The sequence below is a fragment of the Schistocerca cancellata genome, chromosome 9 (assembly GCF_023864275.1).
Source record: "Schistocerca cancellata isolate TAMUIC-IGC-003103 chromosome 9, iqSchCanc2.1, whole genome shotgun sequence".
Lineage (NCBI taxonomy): Eukaryota > Metazoa > Arthropoda > Insecta > Orthoptera > Acrididae > Schistocerca > Schistocerca cancellata.
Genome location: NC_064634.1, coordinates 250,921,912 through 250,942,388, shown reverse-complemented (window position 1 = coordinate 250,942,388; position 20,477 = coordinate 250,921,912). Strand labels below are relative to the sequence as shown.

Here is a 20,477-nt window from a genome sequence, read left to right as displayed (position 1 = left end):
TAGAAAAGCCAGGATGGAATATAATAACATTATGAAAAGGATAGTTGCTACTCACCTTATAGCAGAGATGCTGAGTCACAGAAAGGCACAACAAAAAGCATGTTGGAAAGTTAGCTTTCGGCCAACAAGACTTTTGTTAAAAATAGACAACACACACACACACACACACACACACACACACACACACACACAAATGCAGTTCACACACATGTAACAACACTCTTTGGCAGCTGGAACCAGACTCAGATTATTTAAAGAAGAATAGAAAAACTGGTACATCTACATCTACATCTACATCCATACTCCGCAAGCCACCTGACGGTGTGTGGCGGAGGGTACCCTGAGTACCTCTATCGGTTCTCCCTTCTATTCCAGTCTCGTATTGTTCGTGGAAAGAAGGATTGTCGGTATGCCTCTGTGTGGGCTCTAATCTCTCTGATTTTATCCTCATGGTCTCTTCGCGAGATATACGTAGGAGGGAGCAATATACTGCTTGACTCTTCGGTGAAGGTATGTTCTCGAAACGTCAACAAAAGCCCATACCAAGCTACTGAGCGTCTCTCCTGCAGAGTCTTCCACTGGAGTTTATCTATCATCTCCGTAACGCTTTCACGATTACTAAATGATCCTGTAACAAAGCGCGCTGCTCTCCGTTGGATCTTCTCTGTATCTTCTATAAACCCTATCTGGTACGGATCCCACACTGCTGAGCAGTATTCAAGCAGTGGGCGAACAAGCATACTGTAACCTACTTCCTTTGTTTTCAGATTGCATTTCCTTAGGACTCTTCCAATGAATCTCAGTCTGGCATCTGTTTTACCGACGATCAACATTACATGATCATTCCATTTTAAATCACTCCTAATGCATACTCCCAGATAATTTATGGTATTAACTGCTTCCAGTTGCTGACCTGCTATTTTGTAGCTAAATGATAAAGGATTATCTTTCTGTGTATTCGCAGCACATTACACTTGTCTACATTGAGATTCAATTGCCATTCCCTGCACCATGCGTCAATTCGCTGCAGATCCTCCTGCATTTCAGTACAATTTTCCATTGTTACAACCTCTCGATACACCACAGCATCATCTGCAAAAAGCCTCAGTGAACTTCCGATGTCCTCCACCAGGTCATTTATGTATATTGTGAATAGCAACGGTCCTATGACACTCCCCTGCGGCACACCTGAAATCACTCTTACTTCGGAAGACTTCTCTCCATTGAGAATGACATGCTGCGTCCTGTTATCTTGCAACTCCTCAATCCAATCACACAATTGGTCTGATAGTCCATATGCTCTTACTTTGTCATTAAACGACTGTGGGGAACTGTATCGAACGCCTTGCGGAAGTCAAGAAACACGGTGTCTCGAGAAAGGTCAGTTTGGGTTCTGGAGAAATGTAGGAATAAACAAAGTACTAAGGCAACGGAGAACTACATCTTTTGAGGCGGACTGAAGAAGTCAAGCCTACATTTATAGCCCTTATAAAATTAGAGAGAACTTTTCACAGTGCAGGCTCAAAAACACTCTTTGAAGTTTGATGGCAATAAGCATAAATTACAGGAAGTGAAATGGCATCACAATTGGTTCAGAAAGTAGGCTGCAGTTGTAAGATTTGGAGGACTTGGAAGGGTGACAGCAGATGAGGTGAGAGTAAGACAGATTGTAGCCTATTCCTGATTCTATTCAATCTGTGTGCTAAGCAAGCAGTAACGGAAACCAAGGTGGGTTGACAGGAAACCTCCTGAGGCATCAAGAAGTAATTTATTTGGTGGTGGTGGTGGTGGTTGTGGTGTGTATGTGTGTGTGAGGGGGGGTAGGGAATATAGTGGAGGGAGACTAAGGCTTGACTACAGTAAACAGGTTCGGGTGGATGTAAGTTGCAGCAGTTCACACATACACATAACTTCTCAAATCTGAGACTACTGTCATCTATAAAAGATTAAAATCCCTGTCCCTCCATTGTGCCTTAGGTTTTCTTAAAATGCACCAGGTAAAAGCCTGAATCATTCCTCAAACAAGAAGTCTTCTGATTGATTGCTCCATCTGATTGCATTATGGCTGTACTTGATGTCTGCTAACTTCATTTTCAATGGAACATTTAACTGGAGTCTTCTCTCCTTTCACCCCTACAGCCTTAAAACATGTAGTTCATGACCAGGTTACTGGCTACAAATAACCATTGACGTGGATAACAATTAGGTTTCCAGAAATATTGTTGTGTGACCACTGCTCAAATAAAAGTGAAGAGTGACCTATAACTATTTCCAATGAGACTAGAAGAGACTGTAATGTATTCCATGCACTTTTGAAATTTCAGTACTGTTTATGTGAGACATTCCGCTTACAGAAGAGTAAGCATGAGATTTTCCTGATGTGTTAGAAGTTCTTCTCATATCTTCCTGCTAACAAAAATGTTGAGCCTAAACATTTGGAGCAAGCAGGTCATAATGGAGAGATGGAGTTTCATGCAACCCCCAAAAGATCTTTTTGGTGCTGTTGCTCATCTGAAAGGACATTGAATATGAAGACACCAACCAGATACTTGATGACTGACTGCTTGCATTCGGCATTGAGCTCAGAACATATTGCAGTCCAAAACTCAAGCATTTCTGGCTACTAAAATAATGAATATTAATTATCCACCAACATAAATTATCCATATCCACATACATGCTCCTGTTCAGTGCATGGTGGAGGGTACCATGAACCACTACTAGCCATTTCCTTTCCAATTCCACTTGCAAAGAGAGCGAGGGAAAAATGTTTATAAGCCTCTGCATATGTCCTAATGTCTCTCATCTTATCTACAAGGTCATTATATGAAATGTACGTTGGCAGCAGTAGAATCGATCTGCTGTCAGCCTCAAATGCCGGTTCTCTAAATTTTGGCAATAGTACCTCACAAAAAGTATGTTGTCTTTCCTCCAGGGATTCCCGTATCAGTTTATGAATTATCTCCATAATACTAATGTGTTGATTGAACCTGCTGGCAACAAATCCAGCAGCATGCCTCTGAATAACTTCTAAGTCTTCATTTGATCTGAAGTGATGGGTATCCTAAACACTTGAGCAGTATTCAAGAATAGGCTTCACTAACATTCTACATGCAGTCTCCTTTATAGATGAGCTACATTATCCCAAAATTCTCCCAATAAAATTTGAAGTCAAGCATTTATCTTCCTTACTACCAACTTGACATGCTCATACTGCTTAGCAACATTATGCCTAGATATTTAATCAGTGTAACTGTGTCAGCAGCACATTACTAATACTGTATTAGAAAGTTACAGGATTCTGTTTCCTACTCATCTGCATTAACTCACACTATTCTACACTAGAAATTTTTTCTAAGTCACTTTGTATCCTGCTACAGTCTCTCAACACCATCATCTTCCCATACACTACAGCATCATCAGCAGCCATAAACAGCTGTTCATCATGTGTGTGTGTGTGTGTGTGTGTGTGTGTGTGTGTGTGTAGCACAGTTAATAGTTATTGTCAGTGCAGAAAGGTCTCCTTCTACAATCCCAGCTATATATACACTCTCCACATCAGCTTGTGATGCATTTTGGAGGGTACCCCTGACACCCTCTCATAACAACTCCCTTTCTATTTTCCTGTTTCACTCATGAACTATCCATGGGAAGAATGGCTGTCATTAAGCACTACTTGAGCTTCAGTTCCAGATTTTACAGTCATGGCCATTTGTTGAGATGTGTAAGAGAGGAAGTAAAATATTATGTGACTTTTCTTGGAACTTAGACTATTGGAATATTAATGGTAATTAATGGTAATGTATTCAAAATGAAATTTTTTGTAGTTCCTGCCACTGGAATTTGATGAGCGTATCTGTAATGCTATCATGCTTGCCAAACAGCTTGCGATAAATCATTCTTTCACCTTTGTATGTTCTTTATCTCCTCTATTGATCATACCTGATAAGCATATGAAACATATACTCATTTATGTGAGTAATAGAACGTAGTACACTGTCCTGGACAGCAAGTGTTCATTACAGCCATAGATGACAACAGGTATGCCTTAAGGTAATGGTCATGTGTTTGACTGAAGTGTCAGGATGAGCAGCAAAACAGAGACTACTTTCTGGTGAAGCTGTTGTGTGCTTAAAAGTGTCATCATTGATCATCTGTAGGGAGATTCAGTATTACACAGATAGAATTTATGTTTGATGCAATAGATGGCAGGCGAATGGCAACTTGCATAAATGTGGATAAATGTAATTTATTGGAATGCATAGAAGAATAATTTCTGTAATCTTTGAATATCACTGGTATGATGCTTGATTAAGTCATGTTGATGAGATGCATGGTTGACTCTGTTTTGTTGAGAGAGTTTTGATAAGTGCAATGGAAATGCTCTGTGAACTTAGTAGGAATCCTTGAACGGAAAAGACAGATCACTTCCTAAAACACTATTGGGAAATGGAGAGAACAAGCATTTGTGATGAATGGCAGAATGATTCTACTGCTTCCAATGTTTATTTTTCATAAAGACAATTACAAAAAATATGGAGTTTGACGCTCACATGGAGGCATACTATCAGTCTTTTACCCATCACTGCCTGTGCTGGTGTAACAGGAAAGGGAATAGTTAGCAATGGTGTAAAATACCCTCCTACACAAACTGTACAGTGGCTTGTGGGATATGTATGTAACTTTAGATATAAATGTAAGTTTGTATGACTACACCCAATATTCTGCAGCAATGTTTTTCACTCCATATCTCTCCTTAGCTGGAACTGATGGTAAATTGTTGTGTCAAAAGTTTGTATCCCTCCTTTGATCTTGTCAGACAACTTTGCTTATAGTTCTCTAACGTATATGTTCAAAAGCACAGAACCAGCATAATTTCCATTTGTTGCATGGTCTGTACAGTCATGTGCACATTTTCCTATGTCTTGATTTAAACATTTTTCTTGGAACCACACAAAATAAATTGACACTATCACCAAAGCAAAATCTTCTTTTAATCTGCCACAAAGTTTCGTATCAGTGCACACTTTGCTTGAGTGTGAGAATTTCATTCTGGAAACAGTAGCCTAGACTGTGCCTAAGCCATATTTCCACAGTATCCTGTCTTCAAGAGAGGTAGTCCTGCAAGTTACACAGGATAACTTCTGTGAAGTTTGGAAGGAAGGAGATGAGGTACTGGTGGAAGTAAAGCTTTGTGGATGGGTCATGTATTGTGCTTGGGTAACTCAGCTGGTAGAACACTTTTCTGCAAGTGGCAATGTCCTGGGTTCAAATCACAGTCTGGTACAGAGTTTTAATCTGGTAAGAAGTTTCATGTCAGTGCACAGTCTGCTGCAGAGTGAGAATTTCATTCTGTAAAATCTTGCTGTTCCCATGGAACAAAGCTTTTATTTCTGAATTTTACTTTGTCTGCTTTTACTTGAAATGGTATTCATGAATCTTTTTTCCCCACAACAAAGAGAGCTATAGAAATGGAAAAGGAATGTTGCAATATATTGCAACCAAAACTATACATGCAGAAGGAAGTAGAAATCATTCATATAAGATCTTAATTACAGTCAAGATTAAAAATTTTTAAATAGTGAAATGTTTCCTGTGGTACCTCAAAGAAACTCTAACACATAGTTCTTTCATAAGGTTATCAAAGGAAACTCGTAATACAAATGTCACTTGACATGATCAGTGAGTGAAGGAGCACTGAGAAAATAAGATTGGATTTGGTGAATGTTCATGATTCATTTGCTTAACCATATAATCCACAATGTGTCAGAAGTGCCATCCTTGTATAGCAGAGCTCAGTCTGGCTGTGTGCTGATATAAGATAGTCATCTGTTATAACATTTGAAGCAGAGTTGTTCACTAAGTTCTTGAAAAGAGATAGAAAAACAAATTATTTTGGTAAAATACATTTTTATTTTTCAACTTAATCCCCTTTTCACTCTATACACTTTTTAAATGTTGCTCCAAATTTTTTTGAGCTGTGCAAAATGTTGGATTTCCGAAGGTCTGCAAACTGGCCATCAGTTAGGGCATTGTCCTCCTTGTTTGATGTGAACCATCATCTGCCAAACTGTTTTGCCAGGTTACAATGATAGAGGAAGATCTTTTTATTTTCCAAATGAGGACTTTTTCTTTGATTTCTTTGCTTAACCAGTGCAATAACAATGCATAATAATCTCCAGTTATTGTTTGTCTCCTTTTCAAGTAACTGATGTATATGATTCTGTGTGCATCCCAAAAAACCATGGCTGTCACCACGCCAACTGATCTTGCGTTCTATTGAGCCTGTTTGCCTGCAAAGACCCACTGTTTTGATTGTTTGTTAGTCTCAGGAGTGTAGTAGCATATCTGCTGTATGGTGAATTCCTTACAAAGGCTTTTGCAAGATGTACTGTTATCTACTTGACACAATATCCTTACCACTCATTTCTGCTGAATAAACACTTTATATACATTAGACGCATTACCTCAGATGATAATTCCAGGACAACAGGAAGCAAAATTAATCAATGTGTTCCAACAGTCTTCTCTTTAAGTCAATGGCACAATTGCTGAACTGTGATTCTTAATTAGTTTATCTCTTAATTAGTTTATCTCATTGTATTTTAATTTGTTATCCAGCTTGACCCCAATGAATTTTGCATCATGAATTTCATTTAGCATATGACCAATGATGTCTGTTTTGATGCTACCCAGGTCAGTATTGCAGGTCTGAAATTGCATAACATGAGTCTTCATGAAATTAAGACTTAAACAGTTTGTAGGCCTGTTCAGCAATCACCTAAGCCGTATCTGCTAAGGTTAGTTTGGACCCTTGATTACTGCTCTTGTGTCATCATCAAACACTACAGTTCCCACATTTTAAAGTTATTTGGAATATCATTTATGTAGGTTAGAAACAAGAGTGGATCCAGCACCATCCTTGTGGCACTCCACATTTTCGTTCTTCCATTCTGAAGGTAGTTTCATGCCTGTGACACAGTCTGTTAATGAGATCGCAAGCTTTCTGTTATGAAGGTAAGACTCTATCCATGCAAGAGGGATAACATTAATGCCAAGCAAAATTTTGTAATCCATACAATGAAAGGCTTTGTTAAGATAACAGAATATACCGAAAGGATATTTTTTCTTGTGTAGCTCTCCCAAAATTTCATTTGTGAGATCTTGTATTGCTTTCTGTGTGGAAAATCCTTTGCAAAAGCCAAATTGATAGGCAGCACAAGAGTGAGTCCAGTACCAGTCCTTGAAGCATTCCACTCCACATTGTTGTTTCCTTGTCTCTATTTTTGTAGATGGGTTTTACAACAGCATATTTAAATCTCTCAGGAAGTATTCCCTGAGTCATTGAATAATCATAGAGGTAGCTTAAGAATAGTCTTATCAAGTCAGCACCAAAGTTTAATATTCTATTTGAAACTGCATCATAGCCAGGAGAATTACTACCTTTTTAGTGACGTAATGAAATTTGTAATTTCCTAAGGGGTTGTATTTTTGAAACTAATGTCTGTCGGTGCTGCAATCAGTGTGTATGCAAGTAAATCTAACGCATTTGTATTTGATTTTTATTACTGCCACTGTGAGGAACAACCTGATAGCCAAAAGTTTGAATGTGTCATCAATTCTGCCAGACATATTTTTTGAGGACTTGGTTTCATTTGGATGATAAGTTTTGTCTTTTTTTGTTTAGTAATGTTCTAAATAGTTTTTGCCTTATTTGTGGAGTGTTTTAATTTTTGAGTGTTGTTCATGAGTTTCACATTTATAATGACACACTGAAGGATCTTACCATACAGGTGGACATAAAGTTTCAAATCTCGATTACAACTTGTCGTATGAATTAGATATAGTTTCCTCATTCTAGAACAAAATACCTTAATTCCAGTAGTTATCCACTTCATATCCTTACTCCCGTGTCCAATTTTTCCCCAATTTGTTTTAGGGAAAACAAGACTCAAATTGGCTTTGGAATATATTTAAGAAAAAGTTAATTATTTTTATCAACACTGTCTGCTTTATAAATTTGTCCCCAAGAGTCTTCTCATAATTTAGTCTAAACCCCATGATTGAGTTATTATTTATGATTCTGTGATGCAGTACATTTCGTCTATGACTGGTACCTAACTGACCAGTATACTTCCTTTTAAACATTTGTACATCATGGTTACCTTATCGGTTTTACAGCTAAATCACTGCAGGTTGTTGCATCTCTGTTGCACTATGTTCTTCTGCCCATTAGGGAATTGTAGGTTTTACCAAGTTTTTGTTATAACTTCAAGTTGAACAAATATATTTCAAGGAAGACGCAATACATGAAAGTCACAGATCAAGTAAACAGAGTAAGACGTGTGTACACTTTAACAGTCAAATCATAACTGAGTCCGAGCGGCCGCTGGGTGGCTGGCCGCTTAGGTGGCGCTGCTGCTGCATGGCTGGCAGACAGCGCTGCATGTAGAGGATGCGCGTAACTGCACGGCGGCACTTTGAAAGATCGGCGAGTCACAACAGTTTTCAATATACTAGTCAAGATTTTTCAGGATTCTGGTTATATGCTGTCTTGAGGTAAATTAGCATGTGATAATTCTCAGTATTAGTTTATGTATTTGCTTGATGTCCTACGTTAGTCTTGACCTTCAATCAGATGTGGACCATATATCATTGAGCAGTATTCTGCTATCATTCTGTGAGTGTTTTACAAGTGCTCTCCATGATAGGCTAGTGTAGTTCTGTAGTAACATTCCTATAGAGGCAACACTTCCATTAGTTTTATTTGCAACTTCATATCTGCATATTCAGTATAACCCCACTTTTATGTTCCCAGAAATAATGGTTTCCCACTGTTTACGAAATTTTTTATTGCTCCTATGTGTACAATGTTAATTTGCATCCAATTTTGTGTTAACAACATCATAATTTTCCCACAATTTATGCCTTGTGAAATAACGTTCATGGAGAAAAAGCTGATGTAATTGAGGTAAAATAATGCTGGTATGGTGTTGGCCATCAAGTAGTGTTTACAAACACATGATTAAATTTCTTGATACCATGGTGCTCTACTCAGTAGATCTGAACCGTTATGATCAATCACAACCATTTACAAACTGTCTCTATTGCGCATGTGTAGGTTCCTGATTGCTGTGACTGTCATGGCACCTTTGTCAAACTTGTTTAGTGTGTTCTGTTATTTGGCCACTTATTGCATTAATTGACACCTTTTCCGACTGCGTTACTCAGACAGACATTTTTGGTTTAACCACAGCACCAACTACGCAAGCTTAACAAGACGTGTTTTGAGAATTTATTCTGATTGCCAAGTGCAATATTTATGTATGTATTTTTTGTAATGTTTCACAAACAAACAATATGAGTGATATCAGAACAATAATTTGACTCTGGAATGGAGTGTGATATGAAACTTCCTGCTAGACGAAGACGTGAACTCAAGAGTCCTGAGTCCAAATCTCAGTCTGACACACAGTTTTAATCTGTGTGCTAGACTAAGACTCAGTCTGTCACACAGTTTTAATCTGCCAGTTTAATATGAGCGATAGTTTGCATATGTGTGTTTTTCCACATAACTGAGGAGTCACAGTACCTCAAAACCTCAAAAAGGCAACTACACTGCAACATATGCAGAATAACGCATATGCAAACACCACATAAAATACTGATGTAAACATTTTGGTCTTGACAAAGAGAAAATATTCTTGAAACATGTTGTGCTAAGCATGAAAAAATATATAATGATTACAGTGTTCCATTGTGTAAATAATGAATAACAGCTGCGGACTTTCAAAAACATCAATTATTATGGGTGAAATTAAGTCAAATGTTTCTACTTCTCAGACAGATACCAGCTCCAGTTACACCAGCGGTTTTTGTCAGATAATAAATCTTTGTTAGATAATAAATAAGTCCCTGACAAGTACTTTGGCACATATTATGTACATTTATCATACATAATGTGCGAAAATGCAAAGAGGGATCCTGTATGTAACTTCTACTGCTTAAAATGTTATTTCCCAATTCTGACATTTTACACCATTTTTCTTAAAGTCCCTTGAAAAGTATAAAAGTGGGGTTTCACTGTATTTTACTCCCTGGTTTTTGTAGCCTATATGTGCTAGGCTTCACTTTATTACTTGTTTGTACTTAGTCAAAGGTGATTATACTTTCACCTTTTGTGAAGTGGACAACATATTAGTTTCCTACAGTTAAGGGTAGTCACCAATCTTTGCACCAGGTTAATATTTTGTCCTGTTGCTATATTTTTATCAGAAAACACTTATTTTCTATTCATGGCCATCTTATTTATCCGTACTATCAAATAAACTGGCAGTGCAAATCATTATAAATTTTGCCATTGTAAATAAGATCTTAGAAGCTACTTTTAATGCTTCTTGTTAATATGAATGTAATGTAACTGAAGTGACATGAGGGGTTGTGTTGGTGTTGGATTAAAGAAGGTACTGTAAGGGGGGGGGGGGGGGGGACTTTGAACAGCTAGGTGACTCTGAACAGCAATTTAGCATCTTTTTAAAAGATGCACTCTGATGTGTAAATATGGAACTAATGTCAGAGTTGCTAAATATCTCCAGTAATCGATACTTTCAGATTGATATGACGGTCGATATGAAATAACGTTGTATACCAGTGCCAGAAAATAAAATAATTTTCTGGAATGTAAGTTCCTTCACAAAACATTTGTCTATTTTAGAAGCATTTTTGAGTTTAGAATTTGAAACTAATTTTTATGGGCAATGTTAACACTTGAATGAACATTTACAGAATACATGTTATATTTATTCTTTGGTGATGTAAAAAAATAAATGTGAAGGCTTGTCTTTCAAGGGGTGACTTTGAACAGAGCCTTCCCTGTTCTTTGGAAAATATGTTTTGGTGAAGTTTACTTCAAAGAAAAGTGTAAAATATTGTGTTGCACATGTTATCCTGATGATGAAATTACTCTTCTGAGGAAATGGCATTCCAAGGTGGAATCAGATGAAGTTTTTTGTGTGGCCTAATGTTCCCAATGTGTCAGGTTTTGAGAAAGATGACATTTGTAGGATTCTACCTGATTCTAAGGTAGATAGAAGGGGAAGGCATCATTTTGAGTTTAAATTTGATGTCTATGACATCTGCTAGAGTGGAAACTCTTCCCTGGCAGCTTCCTTTCCTGTACAGTGTTTACACATATATTTCTCTAAAATGTGATAATTTTTTTTCATTAATTTTATTAAAGTCATATAGACTGTTTTGAAAAACTCTGATTTTAAATAACTTTCTTATTTCATAACTAGCTCACCACCCATTTCCATTATTAGGAAAATTAAACTGTAATCACACAAACAGTTTCAGGTGATTAAAGAAAACTCATAAAAAATACTCAAATTTTTCTAAATAAGTTACTTTCAAAACTATATTTATGTACAAAATATCATGCTGTTTCATATGATAGGGATTTCATTTAACAGTAATTGACATGACTCCCACAGAATAGTCAAATGTTTCCATGTTCAAACTGACCCCAACCCATAGGGTGAAAAAAAAAAAAAAACTAAGTGTGGGGGATAAAAATGTATAATATGCTTTATCACATTCAGCAATACCTCTTGCAACTTCCCATAAAGTTTTGTGTCAATATCTTCAAAAGTTTCTGTTTAATTTACAAAAATGAATTTAAAAATGTTCAAAGTCACCCCGCTTTATGCTAACCATATGCATCTTTTCTGGTTATGCCAAGAATTGATTAAAATATTTTAGAAATGATTTTATTAGCTAGGTTTATGGACTAATATATCAACAGAAATAATCAGTTTTTGAAAAAATAATGTACTTGGATCGATAAAAAAATCCATGCACCAAGCAGTTGCAGGAGAATACACATATAAAAAATTTATTATGTATGCAAGCTCTTGGAGCCAGTGGCTTCTTCTTCTGGCAGAAGGGCCGAAGGAGAAGAAAGGAAAAAGACTTAGGAAGAAGGGTAGTATTTGGAAAAGTCACCCAGAACCCAAGGTCAGAGGAGACCTATTGGATGGGATGAGAAAGAAAAACTGATTGTTGAGGACTGCACCATGAGGTTTGAATGCCTGAGAGATTAATATTGGAAGATAGGGTAATATGCAAGACAGAGATTACTGCTAAAACATTGTGCATGAGTTAAAAAGAGCCAAAAACCAAGTGCATTGTGTGTCATAGAGGTGGGTGGGGATGACGAAAAATAGACAGATCAGAAAAAGAAAGAGGCAGAAAACTAAAATGTCCTAAAGGAAGGAATACTTACTGTGAAAAAAATGCTAATACCAAAGAAATTAACATAATTTATGTTAATTTCTATTGTGAAAAACTGTGGAGACCAATGAAATTTATGTGAATTATGTTAATTTCTTTGGTCTTCACAGTTTTTCACAGTGGCTAGTCCTTTTCCACACTGTTTCCATTTCATAAAATTTTCATTTTCCAATCTGTCTATATTTCTCTGTCACCTGACAATCTCTATCAGGTTTTTGCATTCATTAACTCATGCAATGTTTCAGCAGTAATTTCTGTCTTCCATATTATCCTCTCTTCCACCTATAATCTCTCACGTTTTCAAATCTCATCTGTTACAGTCCGTAACAATCAGTCTTTCCTTCTCAACTCTGGTAAGTCTCCCCTGACCCAGGGTTCTTGGTGACTTCTAAACTCTGCCCCTTTTCCTAAACCTCACCAGTCCTTTTCCTTCACCCCTCTTCCTTCCACTTCAACCCTTCTGCCAGAAGAAGGAGCCACTGACTCCAAAAGCTTGCATATCTATAACCTTCAGATTTTTTAATCTTCATGCTTTCTTCACACCCTTGTAGTCCTAGTTGTTAATTCTTCATTTTATATTTTTAAGATACTGTATTTCTTTCTGTTTCTTCAGCCTTTGTAATTTATATAATAATTCATTTGCTATTTTCATACTATTTTTCTATTATTTGATAACTTATATTTGTATGCATAAAAATTACTCAGAAAAATTCTCAAACATTCTCTATTTAATATCTCTCTCCAACAACCCCCAGGATTTAGTCATATTCCCAACATGTTCAGAGTCATTAGATTTGTTTGTCTACATTCAGAATTGTTTTGAAATTCAAAATTGTCCATCATATGATAAATTATTTTCAATTTCATCTGGAATATTTAGGTACTAAATAAAAGTCACTGTATTTAACTTTTACAGTGATTAATTGTTACAGGTAGAGGTGGCTACCTAAATGGGAATCTTCCGCCTGGAGTGTATTCTACATTTCCAGGAACTGAACAACAAATGGTTACAGACAGCAAAGTTGTTGACATGTTGGACATTCCTGGTAAAGGTCGCTGTTATGTATACATTGCAAGGTACAGTGAAAATGTAGCTTCCTAAGTTACATTTTTTATTAACTTGAAAAGAACAGTCAGACATTATTACTTTAAAAAACAGCTGCCTGTAGAGTCATTGTAGCTTTCCTTTATGATAAGCGTGTCTGTGTAGTATGCCTGTATGTGTTTTGTGACAAGCCTAGTTAAGCGAAAATATGATTCAGAATTTTTTTCTTATTCCACATCCATGAGGACCATTTAACTTAGGATATGTGGAGGAAATATTATTATATCTCTCTTCTTTGAAGTATGTGTTATAGTGTTATGTGTTATTGTTTATGACAGTTTCTACATCTTTATGGCTCTCCTCAGAATGCTTTCTGGGAGTCACATTTTTTTCTGATCCATAGTCTGCTGTGACTTTTTGCAGTTTTCAGTCCCTTGGCAGTGTAAGAAGTTTAAGATTCTAAGTCAATGCAATCAAAAGAAATGGCCATATATGTCATATTTGTTGCTTACAAACTCACTCACCAAAACTTATAGAACATAGATGAACTGTTTATAGACAAAATTAAGTTTGTACATAACCCTCAAAATGCTAAACCTGCTTGCAGTTGTCCAGTTATTTTAAAAGCATCAGTTGATTTTTTACCTCCTCCAGCAGTGTTAAGAGTGGGCAGACAGTGAAATTGCAGTGCCAGTAAAATGTCGCTGTCTGTTTGTGCACAGGAAACTCATTGAGATAGTGCACATTTAATTTGTGCCAAGGTGTAACAATTTTTGTGGAAGACATGTCATGGATACTGAAGTTCAGGTGCCAAACTTGATTTGTCTGATTGGGTGTGTGCCCTGTGGATCAAGGTCTTTAGCTCCATTCCTCTTTGGAGGATAGTGGCAGATATAGCCTGACGAATACCTCCAAGTCGATACCTGCCACCATTCTGCTCAGAAGAGTGGTGTTTCAAAGACCTTGAGGTACAGAGTACACATCCTATCAGACAAAGAGAGCTTGGCCTCTGAATTTCAGCATTTTCTGGACGTCTTCCACAAAAACAGCTACCCCACAGCCCAAATCTAATGTGCACAACATCAAGCAGCTTCCAACCAAAAAGAAGAATTAGAAGAGGACAAACCAAAGGCTTTAGCATGTGTACTCTATCCAGGGACCACCTCTGTGAAGATCAGCAGAATTCTAAAGAAACTTGATGTTGAATGTGTAGCATGCGCAGTTACTCCAAGACAAGTAGCCACTAGGCAGTGTGTAGTATTTGTACAACTTATGCTTATAAAAGGCAGGCATCTAACTACAACATCCATTGTGAGTGTGGTATGCATTACACTGGTCAAACTATTTGAATGCTGGAAGTTCAATGTGTGGAACAACAATGTTACACTAGGCTCTGACAGCTTGGTAAATCTGCAGTACTTGAGCACTGTGTGAAATATAAGCACGCCATGAAGTATTATGAGATGAAAATACTTGTGCAGACTCCCAGGTTTTGGGACAGCATCATCCAGGAGCCAATTGAATTCAAGGTGGGGAGAAACCTGAACAGTAGGGATGCTGGCTACAAACTGAGCAAGCCATGGGACTTCATGTTCAAATTATTGAAAGAGCCATGGCATCTGCATTTTGTGAACAGAGTATGCAACCAGAAAAATGAAGGTAGCATATCTTCAGCCCATGCTCCATTGACAGAGGAGACATCAGACACTCTTAAACTATTTGTGAATGATTGGGGTTGTGGAATTTGGTATGGATAGCATGACAGAACCAATTGCCTGTCGACGGGGAGTAAGTCATTGGGGTAGGGGGCAGATACAAATGAACGAGAAGCTCTCATTACAGCTCAGTATGTCAAAACACCTGATGACTTTGGTGAGGTATATTGGTGAAATATTGTGCTAATCAGATATGATCATCCTGCTGAAAAATGGAAGCGTTAAATGTGCAAACACCTTCATCTCTGCGTAACTACTGCAGCCTACATTCATTTTCACCTGCTTTATGATACTGAAGCTTTGATCTGTCTCTACAACTTTTAGCACAACACTGCTTCCATTACCAAATTGACAGTTCTGTGATGCTTCACCAAGTGATCTGTCATTCAATCCCTTCTTTTTGTCAAGTTGTACCACAATTTCTTTTCCTCAGTACGTTATTTGTAGTTATTTGATCTGGTTTTCAGCATTCTTGTGGAGCATCATCACATTCTGAAAGCTTTTATTCTCTTTTTGTCTGAACTGGACATGTTATGTGGCAAAAATAATCATTAGTGGAGAATACAGTATGTATTTCTCCTTGAATTTTTGTGTAAGCAGTATCTTCTGGATATGGAGAGCCATTCTTTAATAATCTTGCCCCATTGATGCCATCATGAAGGGGAGCATTCAGGTACTTAGAGATTTGTAACAACTCTGTGTATGTGAAATTTAAAATTTTCCCAGTGAATTAAATATTTGAAGAGATTTCAGGATTGCAGCCGGTCTTCATAAACTTCATTCCATGATATTTCAACTGCACACCTGCTAGTCATCTTCAGGTGAGCTGTCAAAGACTGATGAAGACATTCTCTGCTCCGCAGTGTCTAGCGCGCTGATAATATTGCCGCTTGTGTCAGAGTCACAGTGACAGAAGGACCACAGAACCACTTGGCAGTGCCCTCACTGGTGGAACTGCAAGGATTAGCTGTCTATGGTGTTGCCACTTGCTGCGGTTATTGGAGTATTCTGACGTCATCATATGTAGCAAATCTTGGAGATGATAGGATTCCACATATTATCCAGCTGTTAGCTGCCTTCATGGTTGATTAGATTTTTTGTCATGCATACTTCAATGGATTCTTTTATAATGGAGTCCCAAAAAGGTGTTGACGTGTGCAAAATTTATGTTTTGTCATACTCCATTGAATGTCTGTTGGAGATTCAATGTTCTGCAAGTGCGGAGTTGCTGGGTTTCAGAAGGTCAGTGCAAAGTTTATGTTCTGTAAAATGTTCCCCACTGTGCTTGCCATTTGTCCTATATAGGCCATACCACACTGGCAAGATATTTAGTAAATTCTCTCCTTCTGCAATAACAAATTATCTTTCACTGATCCCAGCAAGTCCAAAATCTTAGATGGTGGGTGGAAAATCACTTTCACCTGAAAATTATGAAGAATTCTTACTAATTTGCAGGAAATATTTCCAACGAAGGGAAGGAAAGCTAGGGACTTTGCTGGCATGTTCTCTCTTATCCACTTCCTGGTTCTTAGTTTTAGCTGAGAATGCCCTGTTAATTTGCTGGGTCGAGTATCCATTGTCTCTGAACAAATGTGCAACCTCTTTAGGCAAACCAACTGCATCCAACACTGTATGGGCTCTGTTTGCAAGGGTTTTAAGAACACTCTTGGTTTGGAATGGGTGATGGCAACCTGAGGAGTGCAAGTACACATCAGGGTGAGTGGGGTTTTGGTAAACATAATGTCCCACAAAGCCATCACTCTTCCATCTAACCAAAACATCCTGGAATGGGAGATATCCATCTTTCTCTAATTCCATGGTAAATTGAATGTTCTCATGAATGAGTTAAGATGATGTAAGAACTCCATTAACTTATCTTCTCCATGGGGCCCACTTCAAAAGTATCATCCACATATTTCCAAAAAGCAGTTGGTTTAGAAACCCCTGATTTGAGTGCTCTTTCCTCAAAATCCTCCATGAAAAAGTTAGACAATAGGAGAGACAATGGGCTGCCCATGGCGACACTGTCAGTCTATTCAAAATATTCTTTGGTAAACATAAAATAGGTTGAGGTAAGAGCATGTCGAAACAAAGCAGTGATGTCTGACTGACAATGTTTACCAATTAGCACCAAGGACTCAACAAGAGGTACCTTTGTAAAAAGAGATACTACATCAAAACTTACTAGAAAATCCAAACTACTTAGGTGGAGAGCCCCCATTCTGTTGTTAAAATCAGCAGAGTTCTGCACATGATGTGGAGATTTTCCAACCAATGGTCTCACCAAGAAAGCAAGTTATTTGGCTAAACCATATCTGGGGATTTCGATATTACTCACTATAGGCTGTAAAGGAAGACTTTCTTTGTGCACTTTAGGAAGACCATAAATCTGAGTGGTACGCTGCCATGTGGTCTTAACTGCGTGATGGTCTCTGGAGGTAATGAGGAAGAATTCAGGAGTGTACACATCTTCTGCTGCACAGGTGCTGTAGGCTTGTGATCAGTCTTGCTATGTGCAGTATCACTAAGTAGACCATACATCTTCTCCAAATACAAACTACGAGGTAACAGAACAGTTCAGTTACCTTTATCAGCCTTCAGCACTGGGCAGCGTGGTCCTTCTGTCACCATGACTCTGACGCATGTGCAGCAATACTATCAGTGTGCTTTATATGATGGAGGGGGGAATGTCTTTGATGGCACACCTGAAAATGACTGGCGGGTGTCCAGTTGAAATATGTAATGAAGTTAACGACTACCTTCTGCAATCCTGAAATCTCTTCGAACAAGTCAGTGTACAGATTAAGAGAGTCCAGCAGCTGTCAGAAAATGCATTGACAACTAACTTCAATAATTAATGCAGTGTCTAACAGCTGTTTCACATTGTTTACCTGTACTGCAGCTTATACCACATTATCGAAGTATACAAAGATCATACCTCACAATGATTTTCTCGGAGTCCAATTTATCTTCCGTGTCTTTGATATTCTTGAAATTCAAAATGTCATTTTTCCACATCCTATCAGTCTCTTTCAACTGCTTTATGCCACTGTGGAACTAAGACCTGCATGGTAGAAGTCAGACACAGCACATAAAAGCCACTGTTTAGCAGCCTTCACAATAGAGTCATAACCTCCAAATCTAGTTGTATGAAGGGATTCCTTCAGTTTGCTGAAGAGATGGTAATCATATGCTGCCAAACAAGGGATGTAGAGCGGGTGTTTCACTGTTGTCCATCCAAGCTTTTTGAAGTTGGTGTTTGTTTAATTAATGATGTGACCACATATTATCATGCAATAGCAAAACATTATGTTTTTGCTGTTGATGTTGAGCATGACACATTCAAATATGATTTTTTTCAGAGTGTCACCTAAGCATCAGAACCAGTAATGGTTCTGTGTGACATGATATCCTCAGGCAGCAGTCCTTCTGAATCAAAAGTGATGTAAGCCATCACATTTCCTGCTGAAGACGCAGTTGTGAATTTCTTCCTCTTCGACAAATTTGCATGATGCTATTCCATTACCTGTCTTTCTTCTCCAGATCAGAGTGGTGCAAACAGGTTTCATCTCCTGTCACAATTCTTGCAAAGAGGTCATCTCCATAACTCTTGTACTGTTCAAAAATTCATTTTCACAGTGTGTTTTTTTGTGATCATTTGTCACTATTTTTGGAAACTGCCTGGCACAAACCTTATTCAACTTCAACTGTCTCCTTATTCTGCACACACTCACTTCTCCTGTTCCCACTCATATTGATAGTTCATTCATTGTTAAGTATTGTCAAACAAAATCAGATTGTGAATACAGTACACATTGTCAGGAGTCTTTGCAGTGCTTGGTCTACCACTGTGCTGAGGGTACCAGGTATTGACATACCCACTTACACCAGATAATCTACCTGCCCAAAGACTCACTGTACTTTGACCAACAGCTTAATATCCTTACACCTTCTTCAATCTCTTGCAAATATTTGTGTTGTCTCATTCCCACAACACAGGAACTATGTAACACCACTTTGCTGTTGGAGTGCTACAACAGTGCAATTTACAGAAACTGGTTGAATTAAATTTGAACACAAACAAGAAGAATGTTTTTATCACCTCCATGAATAGAAAGACATAGAATGAAAGTTGGGTTTTTGAAACAAAAATGTTGTGCATTTCTTTTTGAATGACCCTTGTGTATTTCAGAGAAGGTAACTAAGAAAGACAAGAGATATCAGATACTAAAAATAATATTGAACTAATGAAAGTAGATATGTGTAGCTTTACCTAATCTATTTTATCATACTTGAGATAACAATATTATTGTAACATTCTTCTGTGTTGTACTATCTGCTATTTCATTCTCAATATGCATGAGTGAACCTGATTATAGTGCTTAATTTTAAAAGCAGCAAAGATGTTAATTTTCCCTATTTTCTGGTTTCAGGTACTCATATGATCCATTTCAACAGTCTCCAAATGAAAATCCTGAAGCTGAGTTGCCAGTCAATGCTGGAGATTACTTGCTGGTTTGGGGTACTATGGATGAGGTACAAATTTGTTAACATTATCTTTTTAAAAATCTATAAAATTGTGTCAAAAGTGAGAATATGTAGTTTTTTGAAAACAATATTTTATTACTGGATATGTTTATAATTTAATGCTTCTTTTCACATAATCCCTAATGGGCCTATAAATACGTTTTAATTTCACTGAGAATTTTATCTTTATGTATGTTTGTGACTAATTTATTGATGTTGCTGAGATTTAGTGGGACTGTGTTGCATAGTATTGCTAAAACTTTGCAGTATCTTGACAGTAATTTCATGATTTTGAGCAAATGAAGATGGAATTCTGGTGATCCATTGAAATATTATCAAATTTTACAGGAACGATTTTATGGTTTTTAAAATGTTGAAAAAGGAATAACTTAAGATAAACTGAAGGGGCCCCATGAAGGCAAAACATGTTGTTAATAAAATGATAAATTGCAGTCAAGACTGTTTTTAAATCAAATATGTGGAAGATAAATTACAAAAAAATCAATGTATTTCAGTGTGTAGAGTTTGAGTGATTCTGTTGCCATGAAATCAACCTCAGGGGATAACATTATTTGCTTTATATTTCTAATAACATACTTAGTGCACACAGTAAACAAGACAGAAGTATAAATTTTACTGTTGGATAAAAAAACAAGGGTAGCTTCAACTTCCTAGATGTGACAATTGGTAAAGAAAACAAAACACACCTTCAAAGTCTACAAAAACAACAACAATAGCATGAACAACAGACACCTACCCAGCTCACCTTGCCAACTTCCAATGTACAGACATGCTGCATACAGAGTACTCGTTAACAGGCAGTAATATATCTGGGTAGACATGTGAGGCCATTTTAATGAAAATGTTGGCACCAAGAAACAAGGTGACACAGTCGTGGG

The 20,477-nt window shown here is 37.4% G+C and overlaps 1 protein-coding gene across 1 annotated transcript in view; it reads left to right on the top strand.

The window, feature by feature from the left end:
• Positions 1 to 20,477, top strand: part of LOC126101320 (uncharacterized) — a 366,030-nt gene that overhangs the window by 123,942 nt on the left and 221,611 nt on the right. The window contains exons 6-7 of the mRNA XM_049911994.1: positions 13,224 to 13,368; positions 19,485 to 19,587. Of these exons, the coding sequence (XP_049767951.1) occupies positions 13,224 to 13,368; positions 19,485 to 19,587 (248 nt within the window). The remainder of the gene's footprint in view (positions 1 to 13,223; positions 13,369 to 19,484; positions 19,588 to 20,477) is intronic.